Raw genomic sequence first — 16800 nt, forward strand, 5'->3', positions numbered from 1 at the left:
AAATGCTGTTATAAAGCAATTTCAGCTACACTTGAGAGGTTGCAATGTGTGACAGTAACTGACCGAAGTTTAAGTATGTTCACCTTTGTTTGTAAGAAGGCAACATTTAATGTATTTCTCTCTGTGGCAATAAGGTCACTTGGTGATACCAACTGTTTGTTGAAGACTAAGTTGTGCTTCAATTTAAGGAGGGTAATAAATCAAGTAATTGTTCTATTTGTACAATCTAATTGCCTTATTAATTATCCTTTCATGCAGGAAATTTCTTTGATGAATCCGTAAGATTCTGTTAATACATAATCTTTGACATTCTAAATATTCTTTTTCACTACAGCATGTTAACTTTGAAAGTCTAGCATAAACTCATAGGTATGAGTATGATTTGAAGTCTTAGTTAAAGGTGTCCTCAATATGCTGTTTGAATTCCTATGTAATATTTCACATCAGCCTTTTGTGTATGTGTTTGAGTATCCACTGCTAAAACGCTGAGCTCTAGGTAAGGAAGTAAAGATTGCCCGAGCACAAGCCTATTATGTAACCCATCTCTGTCTTTGGTCCTACTTCCCTTCTTCCCATCTTTCCTTTCCTTTTCTTCTTTGACAAGAGTTGGCTGCTACCGAATCTTACTCTCCAAATTTCTTGTTCTCCTCTGACAAGAATGTGGCTACCAGTATGTGCTGAGTCCATGGGAGGAGACAGAAATGTAACAGAGGTTTGCAGTTACACCTAGGGGTTAAGAAGGACTATTGCAGAGAATTGAACAGCAATGAAGTTTGCCTGGAAGGAAAATCATTTACATAGAAAGTGGCATTGGAACCAGACCTTGATAACTTATTTAAATTCCTCTTGTCTTGCATATCATCATTCACTCATTTTTTGGGATCTTTTTTTAGCCTGAGTGTAGCCTTCTTTTTGGCAAGTCTCTATGTCTTGTGCAGTAATTTTTGAAAATGGATCACAGTCATCTTTTTATTCCTGAATTTCATCTGTTTGCATAAATTTAAGTATCAGGTTGATATTTCCTTTTGAGAGATAATAAAGTATATCATCTTTGCTTTAGAAATAACTGATCATAATTTGTTTTACAGGCTAATCAGTGATGGTCAAATGAATAATGATCCTTCACACAGGCAGGACTATGCTGTCTTTTTAAGATTTGAGTCTGTAGGAAGTAAAGATGGATTTTTGAGAGATGATAACAGTAAAACCATCAAAAGTAAGTGTGGAATGAACATTATGATCAAATGTATAGGATTTTAAATTAAGAGTTTGGATGGCGATATTTGTAGAGGCAATTTAATAAAAATACATCATTATTGAATAGAAGAAAAATGCGAACTTTGGGAGACCTTAAAACGTCCTCTGTGGTATGTTTAAGAAGTCAACCTCAGAATCATTTACATAATAATTTTCCAAGTCAGAATTTAGATGACTTTATCTTTTTTAATGACATTAGATAAACATGATGATCTAGAGTTAAAGGAATAAAAAAAGAAAAAAAAATAAAACAACCTGGCTTCTTTTCCTATGTAAACCTAGGTTTTCTCTTAGCAATTTATATGGGAATAAATGACTCATTCCATTTCTGTCAAACCTTCAGCTCTCTTAGAATCTACATACAGTGACAGTCAAAGTACAAGACCTAGAGCTCTAGTAAATAGGATACAATATCCTATTATAGGATATTGATAAGTGCATGTGTTTTGCTGGCCACATGTAAAGATGCAGTACACTTTTTACATTTTCAAGTAATATTGGGTGGGTTGCAGTGAGGAAAAGGGAATTGGAGTTCACTTCAGCAAGACAGAGTAAAGAAAAAAATAAATATAGAGGCAGATGAGGGATGAAATCCAGAAAGGTGAGCCATGGCAAGTCAAGAGTCTAGAAGATTTGCATATCAGTACGAGTGATACTGAGCAAGGCTGAACCGTGTTCCTAGGGCAGCAATTGATTGCTGTTACTGTTTATGTCATGGTTCTAGGCTTGCAAGTTAATCTAGTTTTCAGTGGCTAGAGATAGAGATGCTATGTTTGCCTTAAAGGTAATGTAGTCTAGGATTGGCTAGTAAGACATAAGTGAGGAAATACAAACTCTTTTGGGGGATTCTAGTTACAGTGCTTTCTCTGCAAAACTGTTCCTTTGTTGCCAGAGGATGTAACTGGTGTTCCAGGTTATTGTCCTGTCCCAGAAAGAATTCAGAGACAAGACATAGTGGTTAAAAAAAATTAAAGTGAGAATTTATTAAAGGATGGATAGTACACTCTCAAGGGGAGAGCAGGCAGGCTCAGGTAAGTGGCTGCCCTGAGTTTCTTTGACAAGTTAGCTACATAGGGTGTAAAAATGAATGGGCGGAATATTTATTGGGGAGGGAAGGGTTTGGGGTCATATTCAATGATTTTCATCCCAACTCCACCTTCCCAAAGGGAGGAGGGATTTTTGTCCTTATTTGGTCTGGATCGGAAGTGTCATGGTGTTGGTGCCTAATGGGTACTTCTGATCTGCAAGGGTAATTTTATTGAGATGAGGGCATAATGAGCAAAAGGTTACATTCGGACCCTGGAAATTCCTTCCTTTTCCCACCTTTCTTTGTCGGTCTCCAGGTCACTCATCACCCCAAAAGGTGTGACCACTTTATCAACCCAGAGGTTCCTGCTTTTCTTTCTCTGTTCAGGGACCTCTGGTGCTTACATGATGTATGGTTTCTTGTATTTGGCCTGTGCCCCTCCTTTCTGCCCAATTCCTGCCATTTGGTCTGTGTCCCCCTTTCTCTGCTCATATCTAGCTATCTGCTTGCTCTAACACCTTGACTCCATTAGAGTCCACAATCCATAGTTCCTACCTTCTTTCTGGTATTTCCGAAACTTCATGCTTATGTTATTATCCAGCTTATATTCCATTCTCCATTAATTTAATTACCTTTTTTCCTAGTACACACAGATCTCTTGGCCCAACTCCCATTGTGGCTGAGTGGAAAATCTCTAATCTGATTAAATTCAACTCTCAGCCTACTCTAAGGCTGCATCTATGAATCTGATTGGACTGGAGAAAAACACAAAACCAGACTATGAGGTTTCACTATATATCTATAATAACTAATCCCAACTGGGTCCTTTAAGGTATTTGCCATCCCTGCTGCCTTCCTCCATTCATTTACTTTCTCCCAATCTGAGATTAGTATCATACACCTTCTTCTCTCAAAACTCCAGTCCTTTTCTTCCTTCATATTCACTCTAAGCTTGCAAATGCATTTAGTGACCTGATAAGACATTTCCATGTGGATGTCTACAAGGCATATCAAACTTAACATGTCCAAAAAAAGAACTGGTTCCCCTGTAACCTGTCCTTCCTGCGGTCCTGCCTGTCTCAAGAAATGACAGTTCCATCACTTCAGTTGCTCAGGCCAAAAACCTTAGCATCATCTTTCATCATGTGTTCAATTTCCTATGCTACATCCAATTCATCGGTATATTTTTTAACTCTACCCTCAAAAGTATATCTTAAATCTGATCATCTCTTACCATTCTTCCACTGCTTTTCCCCAGTCATACTTGGTTCCTGAGGGGTTTTGTTTTTATTTTTTTGAATGCGCCAAGCAATTCCTACCTTAGTGTCTTTGTACTTGCTGTTCTCTCTGTTTGGAATACTCTTTTTTCCTAATTTTCACATGATTTACTTCCACAGTCCCTTATATCTTTGCTCAGATGTCTTCGTATCAGAGAGATCTTTTGGGCCTTCCCCATATAAAAGATTAGCCCCAGGACATTGTACTCTGTCTTATCCTACCTTACCTATTTATTTTATTGTCACTGTCATCTCACTAGAATGTAAATTCTCTGAGAGCAAGAACATTGTTTTATTCACTACCGTATCCCCAAGGCCTAGGAGAGTACCTGGCACAGAGAAGGCTCTCAATAATTGTGTTGAATAAAAGATTGAATGAACTACCAATGTCTCATCAAGTCTTTCAGATGACATTATTAGCACTGAGCAAATATATTATGGATTCCTACAACACTTTTTATGTTAAAAAGCTATTATTACTTTTACAGGTGATCGATTTCAGAAAGTGGAATTAGCCCTGACAGGTTCAGGACTTCCTGTCTTATTACAGTTTGATCCAGGAAGGGTCCTTAATTTTGCACCTTGTTTCATTGGTGGGCGTTCAGAGATTCAGTGTGTTATGCAAAATCGATCTAAATCACTTCCTGTGATGTACCACTTTAAGAAAACTGCACATTTTAAAATTGATCCTCAAAGGGGCAAGATTGATGAAGGAAGTATGCAGGTAAGGTAACTATTCTGTGCTTTCACATTCTTTAAATATTTTAAGGTTGGCTAAAAAGCCACACAGAAGATTAAAAACTACATTTGTTGTACCAGTGTTTATAAATTATATCTCTTTTTTGTGGCCTAGTCATGAATACTTGTGTCTTGGCACCCACACAGTATCTATAATTATTTGTTAAGTGCCTTTCATGTGCCAGGAAAAGCATTTCACACTGTAGGGTATGTGAAGAACTGTAAAACATAGTTGTTGCTTCTAAGGATTTGTGTGTGTGTGTGAGTGTGTGTGAGAGAGAGAGAGTGTGAGTGAGTGAGTGAGTGAGAGTGTATTTATCTACGTACCCAGGAGGTTGGCCCCTAAGCTTAAATATCCAACACAGAGCCTTGGCCCTCCTAGATGCAGAAATGGGTCCTGGAGCAATGAGACCCAGAGACCAGAGGTGCGATGCATCTGAGCCAGCAGCTGCCAATAACAGAAAAGGAGGTGCTCCAGGGACTCATCCCAATCCTAGAAATGCCGACGGGAGTGCAGGATGCTTTGGGCCCCACTGCCAGATGGAAGGTTGGGCAAGCTAGGGTACACACATGTGGGAGAAGTGGAGGTTCAGTGTGACAGGCAGAGACTAGAGCCCTGGTACCCGCCCTAGTGCAAGCTAACCCAAGACAGGAGAGGCGGGATGGTGGCAGTTTGCCACTGAGGCGTCCAGGCTTTGCCCTTCTGTGAAGTGAGGTGGTATGGGAGAAAGTGGGCACTGTAGTCTGAGTACTTGCTGAGGGATGTGTGCCCCACTTTCCCCTCCCCCTAGCTCAGCTCTTCAGAGTCTCGCCTGGAAGGTACCCTGCAACCACTGGTCACGGTCATTGTGCATTTGGAGCCCAGTGAGGGGTGGTGGGTGGGGGGTCAGATTGGTATTGGGAGGCTCGTTGTCATCAGACAGGCAAGCGTCAGGTGGGTAGCTGTCCGAGTGCAGGGAGGATGACTGGCTTAGGCCTTGGTACAGGTGCTTGTGGTCATGGATTGACTCGTAGAGCGCCTCCAGCTGGCATAGCAAGGGTGTGTCTGGCCGCCGCAGGCCCAGTGCCACCTGGGGCAGCGCTGCTAGTTAGCAGGGTCCACGTGGGCGGCGTGGCGGCATAGCAGGGCTGGTCCTGCACGCTGGCAGCATTACTCGGCTGCTTGCAGCTGCGGCTGCGCAGGCGTGGGCTGGGCTTCAGCTCCGGCTCCAGCCACAAGCCCTCCGCGCAATGAGCAGACCAGTGAGGTCACTGAGTAGCGGTGAGAGCCTTGAGGGTACGCAGCCAGAGCCGCCAGGCCCCTTGCCAGGGGCAGCCCATTCGCGTTGCCTCCTTTCCTACAATGTTCGGCCAGCTAAGAGGTTTTTTTAAAGCACTAAAAAAGTGTAAGACATAAACACAAACGGGTAGTGTTCAAGAAGGCGGCAAAATAGGTTAAAAGAAATTTGTAATAAGGTGATAATAGAAACTCAGAGGACAATGTGTTAACTTCCAGCCAGGTAGAAAGGTTATGATTGTAATAGATGAGCCAGATCTTGAAGGTTGAGTAGAATTTTCAAATTGGAAATATATGGTACTTAACTGGCCGAGACCTTGCACTGCTTGTGCAGAGCAGAAGAGTTGAACACCGAGGCACACCTGTGAGCACCAGTCTGGCCTCTGGCTGTCAGGGGCTGCTTTGTTCATTCTCACTACTCAGCTCTTTCTCAGATCCTTTAAACCAAGAGTTGGCTGACCATGGTCCATAGGCCAAATCTGATCTTTTTTTTTTTTTTAAGTACACTGTTATTCGAATGTAGCCGCTCTTATGTGTTGCCTATTGTTTATAGCTGCTTTCATGCTACAAGGGCAGAATTGAATAGTTGTGAGTGTTGTATGGCCCATAAAGCCTAAAATATTTACTGTATGGTAATAATTTATAGAAGTTTGCCAAGCTTTGCTCTAAACAGTAGCAAACTTGGGTGCTTTCAGTTTTACCTCAGGTTCTTATGTTATCTTTCCTCCGCTGCATACTGATAGGATTCTTAAAGTTATTGATAGCTTTCTCCCAATTGTGATCAAGAACTTTTGTATACATGTTTAAAGGCACGCAGCTCATATATATAACTTCTTCCTTCATTAGGATGACACCCCCCTCCCCAATTTCAATAGAGCTGATTAGTCTTCACAGAGAAACCAGTGTTAACCACATTATGTGAAACATTTTCTTTTTAGTGGCTTCTTAGACTTCCTTTAGTCTAAGTCTCTTAATCCTACTAACATAATCCATTTTCTCCAGTAACATGCATATCTTGCAAAATATAGCTGATTTTCTCTGATCACAGAAACTGAGAAGGAAGGATCCCAGGAATCTGGTCAACTTCTCTTAGCCCCCAGCTGCAAGTGTTAAAGATTTTGAAGCTGAAAGACACTGATTATCAATTTCCTGCAGAAGCTATACCAGCAAGAGGGAGTGGGGGTGGAAGTTGAGGAAAAACATCATACACACAAAGTGGTGAGAGGAGCAAAATGAGTGAAAGAGTTAAAAACAGCAGTTTTTTAGAAAAGATGGGAAATAATAGCACAAAGGAAACAAAGGCTGAAGTGAATTTATAATGTGGAAGGATATGTCCTGCACCCTTTGTGATGCTATATTTTTGCTAGCTGGAATAAGTTCCAGAACCTATTCTGGCCTGCAACCTCAGTTTTGACTAGCATTATCTTAAGAATGGGCCAAGTACTCAGGAGACAAGAGACAATTTATAGTGTGAAATACATATGAGAAAATGATACCAATAGGCTATCTTTTAATATATGGTAGGAATAAAATTAGTGACAGTAGGTTAGGGATGTGTTGAGAAAATGAGTAGGATAGCCAACAATTTAAGTGGACATGATATGAAAAGGCTAATTCCATTGGAGTGTAGAGGGGAAATCTCTGCGTTTAGAGAAGATGCGTGTGTGATAACTGATAAATATGTGGATGAGCAGGTAATAACTCATTGTTGAGAAAGGAATTTAAAGAGGGTATAGTAAAGGCCGTTTCCTTCCATATTAAATGAAAATTGTTTTATTGACATAGGTGTTTAATTTCTATAATACAGTACAGACCTGAAATATATTTGCCACTTAAATTTAGGTCAGCACATAATCTTCTGGGCATAAAAAGGAATATATACTTTTGTGCATCTCTGAAACCGATTTGGGAATTTCAATTGAGAGGGGCTCTTGGGAACTCCCCATGGCCTATGTAATTTTCAAACTCAAAAAAAAAAAAAACCCATAGCTGATAGTTAATTTCCTAACATAATTTTTAGCCCTCTACATTTCTGGATTCCTCTAGCACTGATACGTTTCAAATTAATGAAAACTCAATCTAGAAAATGTGAGGGACATTGACTGCCATAGTCTGGTCAAAGAGTATTTGGAAGTGTGGTAAGATTCTTTTTTAAAAAAATACCAGCTTTGGGTGGTGGGGATATAGCTCAATGGTAGAACATGTGCTTAGCACTAGCAAGGTCCTGGATTCAGTCCCCAGTACCTCCATTAAAAAAAAATGTTTAAGTACCAGCTTTATTGAAGTATAATTCACAAACCATAAAATTTACATATTTAAAGTATGTAATTCAGTGTTATTTAGTATATTCAGAGTTGTGTGACTGTCAGCACTAAGACCATAACATTCTCATCACCTCAAAAAGAAACACAATGTCCAGTAGCAATCACTCCTCCTGCTCCCCATTCCCCAGCTCCTGGTAACTACTAATCTATTTTCTATCCCTATAAATTTCCCTGTTCTTGACATGGCGTATAAATACAATCATACAACATGTGGATGTTGTTTCTGGTTTCTTTGATTTAGCACAATATTTTCAAGATTGATCAATGTTGAAGTATGTATCAGTACTTCATTCCTTTTTTTTGACCAAATTGTATTCCATGGAATGAATATGCTACCTTTTGTTTATCCATTCATCAGTTATTGGGCATTTGAGTTGTTTCCACCTTTTAGCTCTTATGAAGAGTACTACTGTAAACATACATGTACAAGTTTTTGTGTGCATATATTTTCTTATGTATGTAGTTTTTTAACATCAAAACAAAGTGTGTTGTAAAACAAAAGGAAACATTAGACCTTGTAATATATATCAAAGTACTTTGAAGGGATGTAGCAGTAAATATATATTTTATAATTATTTGTCAATTTTATCCTCAACATTCTTGGTTTTTTTTGGCCTCAACTTTATTGAGGTATAATTGATAAATAGGAATTTATGTATTTAAGGTGTACAACTTGATGTTTTGATGTATTTGTACATTGTGAAATGATCACCACAACAAATCTAATTAACATATTCATCACCTCATGTAGTTACCATTTGTTTTTACTGGTGAGAACACATAAGATTTACCCTTTTAGCAAATTTCAAGTATACAGTAGAGTATTGTTAGCTATAGGCATCATGCTGTACATTATATCTCCAAAGTTTACTCAGTTTTGAGTGACTGAAACTTTGTACTCTTTGACCAGCATCTCCCTGTTTACATCTCCTCCCTGCCTATAGTAGCCACCATTCTACTCTCTCCTATGAGTTTGAATATTTTAGATTGCACATGTAAGTGAGATCATGTAGTATTTGTCTCTCTGTGTTTGGCTTGTTTCACTTAGCATGATGTCCTCCAGATTCATCCATCTTGTGACAACTGGCAGCATTTCCTTCTTTTTAAAGCCTGAACAGTATTCCATTATGTGTTTGTGTGTGTACCGCATTTTCTTCATCTATTCATCCATTGATGAACATTGAGATTGTTTTTAACCCTTGGCTATTGCAAATAATGCTCCATTTTTACTTGGGATATTTGTCTTTTTGTTCTTCTGCAAGGGTTCTTTTATGTATTCTGGATATAAGTCCCTTATTGAATGTATGAATTACGAATGTTTTCTCCCATTTTGTAAGTTGTCTTCTCATTTTCTAGCTAGTGTCCGATGAAGTACAGAAATTTAAAATTTTGTTAAGTCTAATTTAACTATTTTTTGTAGTATCATATATAAGTAGTCATAGACTTTCCAAGGTTATTAAGATTTATTTCTATGTTTTCCTCTAAGAATTTTAGCTCATACATTTAAATGTATTATCCATTTGAATTAATTTTTGGTGTTTGTTGTAAATTATGGTGTTATTTAGAGGTTCAAACTTATTCTTTTATATATAAATGTCTAGTTATCTCAGAATTTTGTCACACTTATTGAAAAATCAATTGACCATAAATGTAAGAGTTTGTTTCTGGACATACAATTCTATTTTGTTAATCTATGTTTATCTTTATACCAGTACCACAATGTACAGATCAGCATTGTAGTAATTTTTGAAATTGTAAAATGTGAATCCTTCAAATTTGCTCTTTTTAAGAAATATTTTTGACCAGTATGGCACCTTTGAATATCCATGTGTGTTGTAAAATAAGCTTACTGATTTCTGGAAAGCACACACACACACACACACACAAACCCAAAAGCTAGGATTTTTGATAGGAGTTGTATTGAATCTGTAGACTTATTTGGGAGTATTGCCCTCTTGCAATTCATGAAAATTGAGTCTCTTTCCATTTACATGTCTTTTTAAATTCCTTTCAATGATGTTTTGTAGTTTTCAGTGTATAAGACTTACAATTATTTTTAAAAGTTTATTCCTAAGTATTCTTTTTGATTCTTTGTAAACCAAATTGTATTTTTAATTTGCAGACTAGTCATTGCTAGTGTGTAGAAAGGCAGTCGATTTTTTTATATTGACCTCGTATCCTGCAACTTTGAAGTAATTTATTCTGATAGTTTTTAATGTATTCTTTGGGATATAAGATCGTGTTATTTGTGACTAGAGATCATTTTACATCTTCCTTTCCAACTTGGATGGATCTTATTTCTTTTTTCTTAGCTAATTGCCTTGGCTAGAACCTCCAGTATAGTACTTAAATAGAAGTGCAAGGGAGGATATTTTGTCTTTTTCCTAATCTAAGGGGAAAGCATTTAGTCTCTCTGTTAAGTATGGTGTTAGTTGTGGGTGTTTCATAGATTGCCTTTATAAACTTGGGGAAGTTCTCTTCTATTTCAAAATTTTTGGGTGTTTTTATTGTGAAAATGTGTTGTATTTTCTCACTTTTTCTGCATCTATTAAAATGATAAGGTGGGTTTTGTCCTTTATTCTATTAGGATGATAGATTACATTGGTTGATATTTAGATTTATAAATAAATATTTTGACAAACCCAAGATAAGTCACAGTTGTACATAGCGAATAATCCTTTGTATGTGTTGCTGGATTCAATTGGTAATATTTGGTAGAGTTTGGCCTATATCCTCATAAAGGACATTAGTCTAGTTTTCTTGAATGTCTTTGGTTTTGATACTAGAGTAAAACTAGTATCATGGAAGGAGCTGGAAAGTATTCTCTTTAATTTTTGGAATGGATTGTGAAGAATTATTTTTTTAATGTTTGGTAAAATTCACCATCAAAGCCATCTGGTTCTGGACATTTTTTGGTCAGAAGTTTTTGAATTCCTACTTCAATGTCTTGTTATTCTAGGGCTATTCAGATTTTCTATGTCTTCTAGAACCATTTTCAGAAATTTATATCTTTCTGAGAATTTGTCCATGTCATCTAGGTTATCCAGTTGGTTGGCATATTTCCTCATACTCCTTTTTTATTGATGTAGAGTTGATGGTGATGTCCTATCTTTTATTCCTGATTTTAGTAAATTGAGATTTTTGTTTTTGTTTTTGTTTTGTTTTTTGCCTTGGTGAATCTAGCCAAAGTTTTCTGTATCATTGATCATTTCAAAGACAGTTTCAGGTCTGTTGATTTTCTGTTGTTGTCTATTCTCTGTTTTATGTATTACTGCTCTTGTCTATGGAGGTTTAGGTTATTGATGAAAGGCCTTTGTCTTTTATAATATAGGTGCTTACTGCTGTAAATTTATTTCTAATCACTGCTTTTGCTGCATTCTGTAAGTTTTGATATGTTGAATTTTAGTTTTCCTTCCTCTCAAAGTGTTCTCTAATTTCCCCTGAGATATCTTTTTTGACTCATTGGTTACTTATTGTTTAATTTACACTTCTTTGTGAATTGCCCACATTTCCTTGTCTTTATTCTTTTTTTAAAATTTCTACACTTTATTGATATTCTCTATTTTGTGACGTGTTGCCATATTTCTTTTAAGTCTTTAGAAATGTTTTTTTTTTTTTGGTCCTTTGAACTTATTTACAATAATCGACTTATTTTCTTTCTGTAAAATGTCCAACATGTAGGTTTCCTCAGAGGCAGTTTGTATTTACTGCAACTTTCCTATGTATTGGCTATAATTTCCTATGTCTTCGGGTGTCCCATGATTTTTTGTTGAAAAGTGGGCATTATAAATAATTTAGCCACTCTGGACACCACATCTCCCAACAGGATATATTGTCATTGTTCTTTGTTGTTGTTATTTTATTTGTTTAGTGAATTTCTAGACTAATTCAGTAAAAGTTGTTTTCCTTGTTATGTACAGCCAATCAAGGATTGTTCAGTTAATTTCGTGGTTCAGCTAATGATTGGGCAGCGACTTTCTTAAATTCATTGAATCCCTATGTCTCACAGCTTTTGCAGAGTACCTCTATGTAAGTGTGTTGCATAGCCACGTCTTCAGTGTTCTACAAGGTAGTTTACAACTCTTTCTGATTTTAATTCCTTCTTGTACGGAGTCTCAAAGTCAGCCAGAAGTAACAGATAAGATCTTTCTCAAATCTTTCCTGGGAATGTACACCCTCCTGCATGTTTGTGTAACAGTCTAGATTCCCAGGAATATACTGGAGCTTTTCTGATATCCTCTGAATATTTTGTGGGGTTTTTTTTTTTTGTTTGTTTGGTTTTTTGTTTAGCCTCTTATTAACCTTAAATCTCAGGTTGCTGTAATATTCAACAGTTGCAGCTGTTTTGTTGCTGTTGTTTTTGTCTGTCTGTCTGTCTTTCTTTCTCTCTCTCTGTCTCTCTCTGTCTCTTTCTCTCTCTCTCTCTTTCTTTCTTTCTTTCTTTCTTTTGAAGGGAGAGTGGCCAAACCCTGGGGAGAAAGTTGTTCATACAGAGTGAGTTCTGAATCAAGTCAATTAAAGACATGCCCTCGTAGTAGGCTTTTCTTCCAGACAAGACACATATGAATAGTTCTCTGGGGATGGGGTTTTTGGGGAGCTTCAAACCCATTCTCCCTCAGTGGCTGTTAGGCTTATAGTTGTCACAGCTACCATAGTTGCAAGGCTCTTGTTTTTCAAAGAGAGCACAGATCTGGAAATAAGAGGTTGGGATTACAGTAGGTAAAAATGCCACAGAACCTGCTATTTGTTCAGAGAGTCAGCCTTTTTTTCTTAAATAAATACTCTAGATTTTGCAAGATTTTAGGTAATTTTCAAATACCTGAGAAATTGATTTTGACAATTTTCCCAGTGTCTTGCTTCTCTTTGTGAAGGAGTACATTTTTTGGAGGTCCTTAATCTGCCATTCTGAAAGTGCTTCAGTACCATTAATCTTAATTTTTTCTTAAGTAATTTTCTAATAATTTATATCTTAAAGGGTTGTCAATGCTGTATACATTTCTTAAGACTTTCATATCACCATGATAAACTAGCTTTCCTTAAAATATTATAAACAATATTTTTTGATTTGCTTTTTATTTTGTCCTAACAGTAAAATATTTTTTTCTTAATTCATTTGGGCTGCTATAACAAAATACCATAGCCTGCAGAGTTTATAAATAGTAGAAAATTATTTCTCACAGTTCTGGAGGCTGGAAGTCCCAGATTGGGGTGCCAGCATGGTCAGGTGTGGGCCCTCTTCCTGGTCACAGGCTTTCTTTGGTATCTTCACGTGGTGGAAGGGGCTGGGGAGCTCAGTGGACCCTCTTTTATAAAAGCACTAATCCCATTCAGGAGGGCTCTGTTCTCATTACCTAATCACCTCTCAAAGACCCCATCTCCTGATTCCATCACAGGGGGCATTAGGATTCAATGTATGAGTTTCAGAAGTTCGTAAACCTTCAACCTATAGCAGTTGGTTACTTTTCTTCTTTTTTTCAGAATGTGACTTGTTCATTCATTCCGCATCAAGTTGGAGTCTTTAATGTGAAGCAGTTTATAGAGATTATTGGCTCAGTGGCAGATGAAACTTTGCAGTCGTCATCACTGAAACCTTTCCATCAGATATGTTTATATTTCAGTAGTGTCTGTAAATCTTCCACCAAGAAAGTTGTGATGAAAATTAATCCTGGTATGCTATTGGGGACATTTATCCTTTATTTATTTATTTATTTATTTATTTTTAGTTAATATCAGGTTATCTTAGCATACTAATGCTTAGCTGTATATATCAAATGTGGTCTTATCTAGTGGTCCTCACCTTTTGCATACGTCTAGGCCTGTTAAAACATATCACTGTCCTACATCCCAGGACTGATTATTCAGTAGATCTCTGTTGGGACTCAACGATTTGCACTTCTAACATGTTTCCAGCAGATGCTGTGTGTGCCATTTTGAGGATCTCGCTTTGAATAATACTGGTTTAGTGATCTATAAAATTTATGGAATATTTAAATTGTTTTTATATTTTATTATTCTACTTTTTTGTTTGAGTCTGTAATATAAACTGGTTTTGACCATTCTATGGATTTTCTTGCCGCTGCTTTTCATCTAATCCTCAGTTATCTTTTATACACTGAACCATATGAAATTGCTGATATTCAGCTCCCTTTAATGTATAAAAATATCACTTTCATATGGGCCAACCCACTTATTCAAATTGCCATGTTTTAGTTTTTATGTGTGCATTTTTATTACTTATGCATGAATTATTTTGCTAAATTATTTTATGTGGATCCATTTATTAAAATTGTATGTTCTAAATGTGTTTAGGGGTTTAGCTTTAAGTTAGAACCAATGTATTAATTAGTTCATAGAAATTCAAAAAGCCATATTTAAATTTAATATTCAATTCCCTAAAAGGTATATCCCCTTTGGTCAGTAATCCTACGGGACAGTTTGTAGTGGAAAACTTGGTGGAATACAAGGATCATGCACCTGTTGCAATGCTTCAGTCAACTGCAACGCAAATTCACAATCATAGCACAAATAAACAGTTAATAAAGGATGCAATGATAGCCTTTCCCAATGACCGAGCTGCAAGTATCAGGTCTGGAGATGAGCATACACATTTCAGGTAATGTGCTGTATAAAAAATCTGAAATTTTGAAAAATGCGGTAACTAACATGACATGCAGAGATCTTATCAGATCCTGCTGTAACAAATTAATGATGGTAATATTGATAACAATAGTAAAATTTTATTTCTCTTTTTTTGTTTTTACATTAGAGGAGTGGTTGTTGAATGCTACTGTATTTGCTTTATCTAACCTCTCATCGTCTCTGTTGTGTGCTTGCCAGGACTTACAGATGGTTTACCAGATGATTCTTAAAATATGCTGTTGACAAGTATAAAAGAATAAAAGAAATAATCACTTTTAGAAATGTATAAAGTCCTCAGAGTAGTCATGTTCATTCATTATGGCTAAGAGCTTGAATTTATTTAGGATTTAAAAAAAAAAACTTTAAACTGTGATAAACCAGTCATCCTCATTTTCAACATCATCTTCTTCATCCTTACCATCATCTTTGTTCAGTCCCCTCAGAGTCACATTACCAATAACCTTTCCCAAATTTAACTAAAACCTCCCCAAATAGGATTATAAGTGATAGTAAACCTCAATTTGAATTTATTCAAATTTGAAAGAAATTTCTACTGTGAAGGAAAAACCGGGCTGATCTAATAAGATAACTCACAAGTCTAGGAATGTGAAGGAGAGGCTGGGCTGGCCTAACAAGATAACTCACAAATCTAAGTATTGGAATACTGATCTGAGTTCTGCTAGACTAACTTGTAAATCTAGGTTAATTAGTGCTGGTTTGCTGTTCATGTTTTTTGCTAGCCAGCTGAGTTTTCAAAGATACATATCTGGCTTTGGAATGTTGGTTTGCTGCCTCCCCGCCTCCACTTTTGTGATGATAATGCTGCTAAAGCTGTTCCATGCCTATTAGCCGAATACCCCAAGCTTGTACTTTACCCTATAAAATCTCATGGGGACGTCTTGGAGGTGCTCAGAGCTTCGGAGCAGAAGCCCCTCTGAGCCCGCCGGTAATACATCTGAGTACTCCAACCCTCCGAGTGGTGCTTGTTTCTTCACTGGCCTGTCGTTTCCGTAACACTACCTTGTCAGTGCTTAGTGAGACTAAACCAGTCATCCTGACATCTTTATCTGGACCATTTAGCTCAAGAATGGTTTTTACACATTTGAGGGCAAACTGGGTTTCTTTTCTTCCTGCTTGTATGTTACTAGCCAACTATCTAAACTTGATAATATCCCTGGGCTTTCTCTACTTGTCTCTTTACTTTGGGTGAATCTTCAAGCTGACTTACTTTTACAGCCATTTTCTTAAAATACCATTTGATTTTTTAAGCCATAATTGTTTTATTATCCACAGTTGGAAAATTCTGGGTTTTTATATAGTCTGTGTTATGATTTTATTTTACAAATTCCATCCACATGGGCCTTTATCTCTCTTTTTTATTTGACAAGTACCATAAAACACAGAAGTGTAAAAATTATTCAGACTCCATTTTTAAATAATTACACAGTATAAAAAGAGAAAATCCATCCCACTCTGCAGAGATAGCTGCTGAAAACAATTTTTAAACGTATTGTTTTCAATTCTCTCCTGTGCTTATACAAATATATCTATATAGAGATGGAATGTGTTAATTTAACATTAACGTTTTGTTCCTAAGTCAGTATTAATCAGATGGTGTAAAAATGCCAGGATTTTTTTGAAGAAGGCTAATAAGCATTTGCTTTTTATCCCATGGACGTAATTATTTTCCTCAATTTACTCTTTTCCATGCTAATAGAAATACAAAATTTATCCAGTTATTTTCTGGCAAGCAATTCATAACAAAAATTTAAGTAGTGAGATTTTATGATGTATTAGATTGTTGGTAATTATAATCGCTATTTTATTTTTTAATGTATTTCATCTTTTCAATATTTGAGAAGAAAGTAAGATAAGAACATTTTTGTCCAGTTTTTATTTACTGCTGTATGCCCTGTGTTTAGAATAGTGTCAGGTATATAGTAGGCACTCAGTAGATAGTTTTTTAAATAAATAAATAAATAAGGTGGAATGTTTTATTTACATAGTAATTTTTGTCCCCTGTACTTTGCACATTAAAGAAAAATCACCTACTCAAAGCTTCAGAGGTATTTCTTGAAGTTCATTCTTTAAGGAGCTGATAAGCATAACCAGCTCTTTGTCCCTTCAGGCATCTACTCTACTACTCCTTTCTAAGTCCCTCCTTTTCTCTTTGTTACAGACATGGGGATTTGAAGTGTCAGAACTATTTCTAGGTCGTAAAGGTGGTTGAGGTTCCAGAGCCTGAAGAGAGATTTAAGTATA

The 16800-nt window shown here is 36.7% G+C and overlaps 1 protein-coding gene across 1 annotated transcript in view; it reads left to right on the top strand.

The window, feature by feature from the left end:
- Window positions 1-16800, top strand: part of CFAP47 (cilia and flagella associated protein 47) — a 421952-nt gene that overhangs the window by 16976 nt on the left and 388176 nt on the right. Inside the window, exons 7-10 of the mRNA XM_072956043.1 lie at window positions 1089-1216; window positions 4050-4285; window positions 13378-13567; window positions 14299-14512. Of these exons, the coding sequence (XP_072812144.1) occupies window positions 1089-1216; window positions 4050-4285; window positions 13378-13567; window positions 14299-14512 (768 nt within the window). The remainder of the gene's footprint in view (window positions 1-1088; window positions 1217-4049; window positions 4286-13377; window positions 13568-14298; window positions 14513-16800) is intronic.

Source organism: Vicugna pacos, chromosome X (assembly GCF_048564905.1).
Source record: "Vicugna pacos chromosome X, VicPac4, whole genome shotgun sequence".
NCBI lineage: Eukaryota > Metazoa > Chordata > Mammalia > Artiodactyla > Camelidae > Vicugna > Vicugna pacos.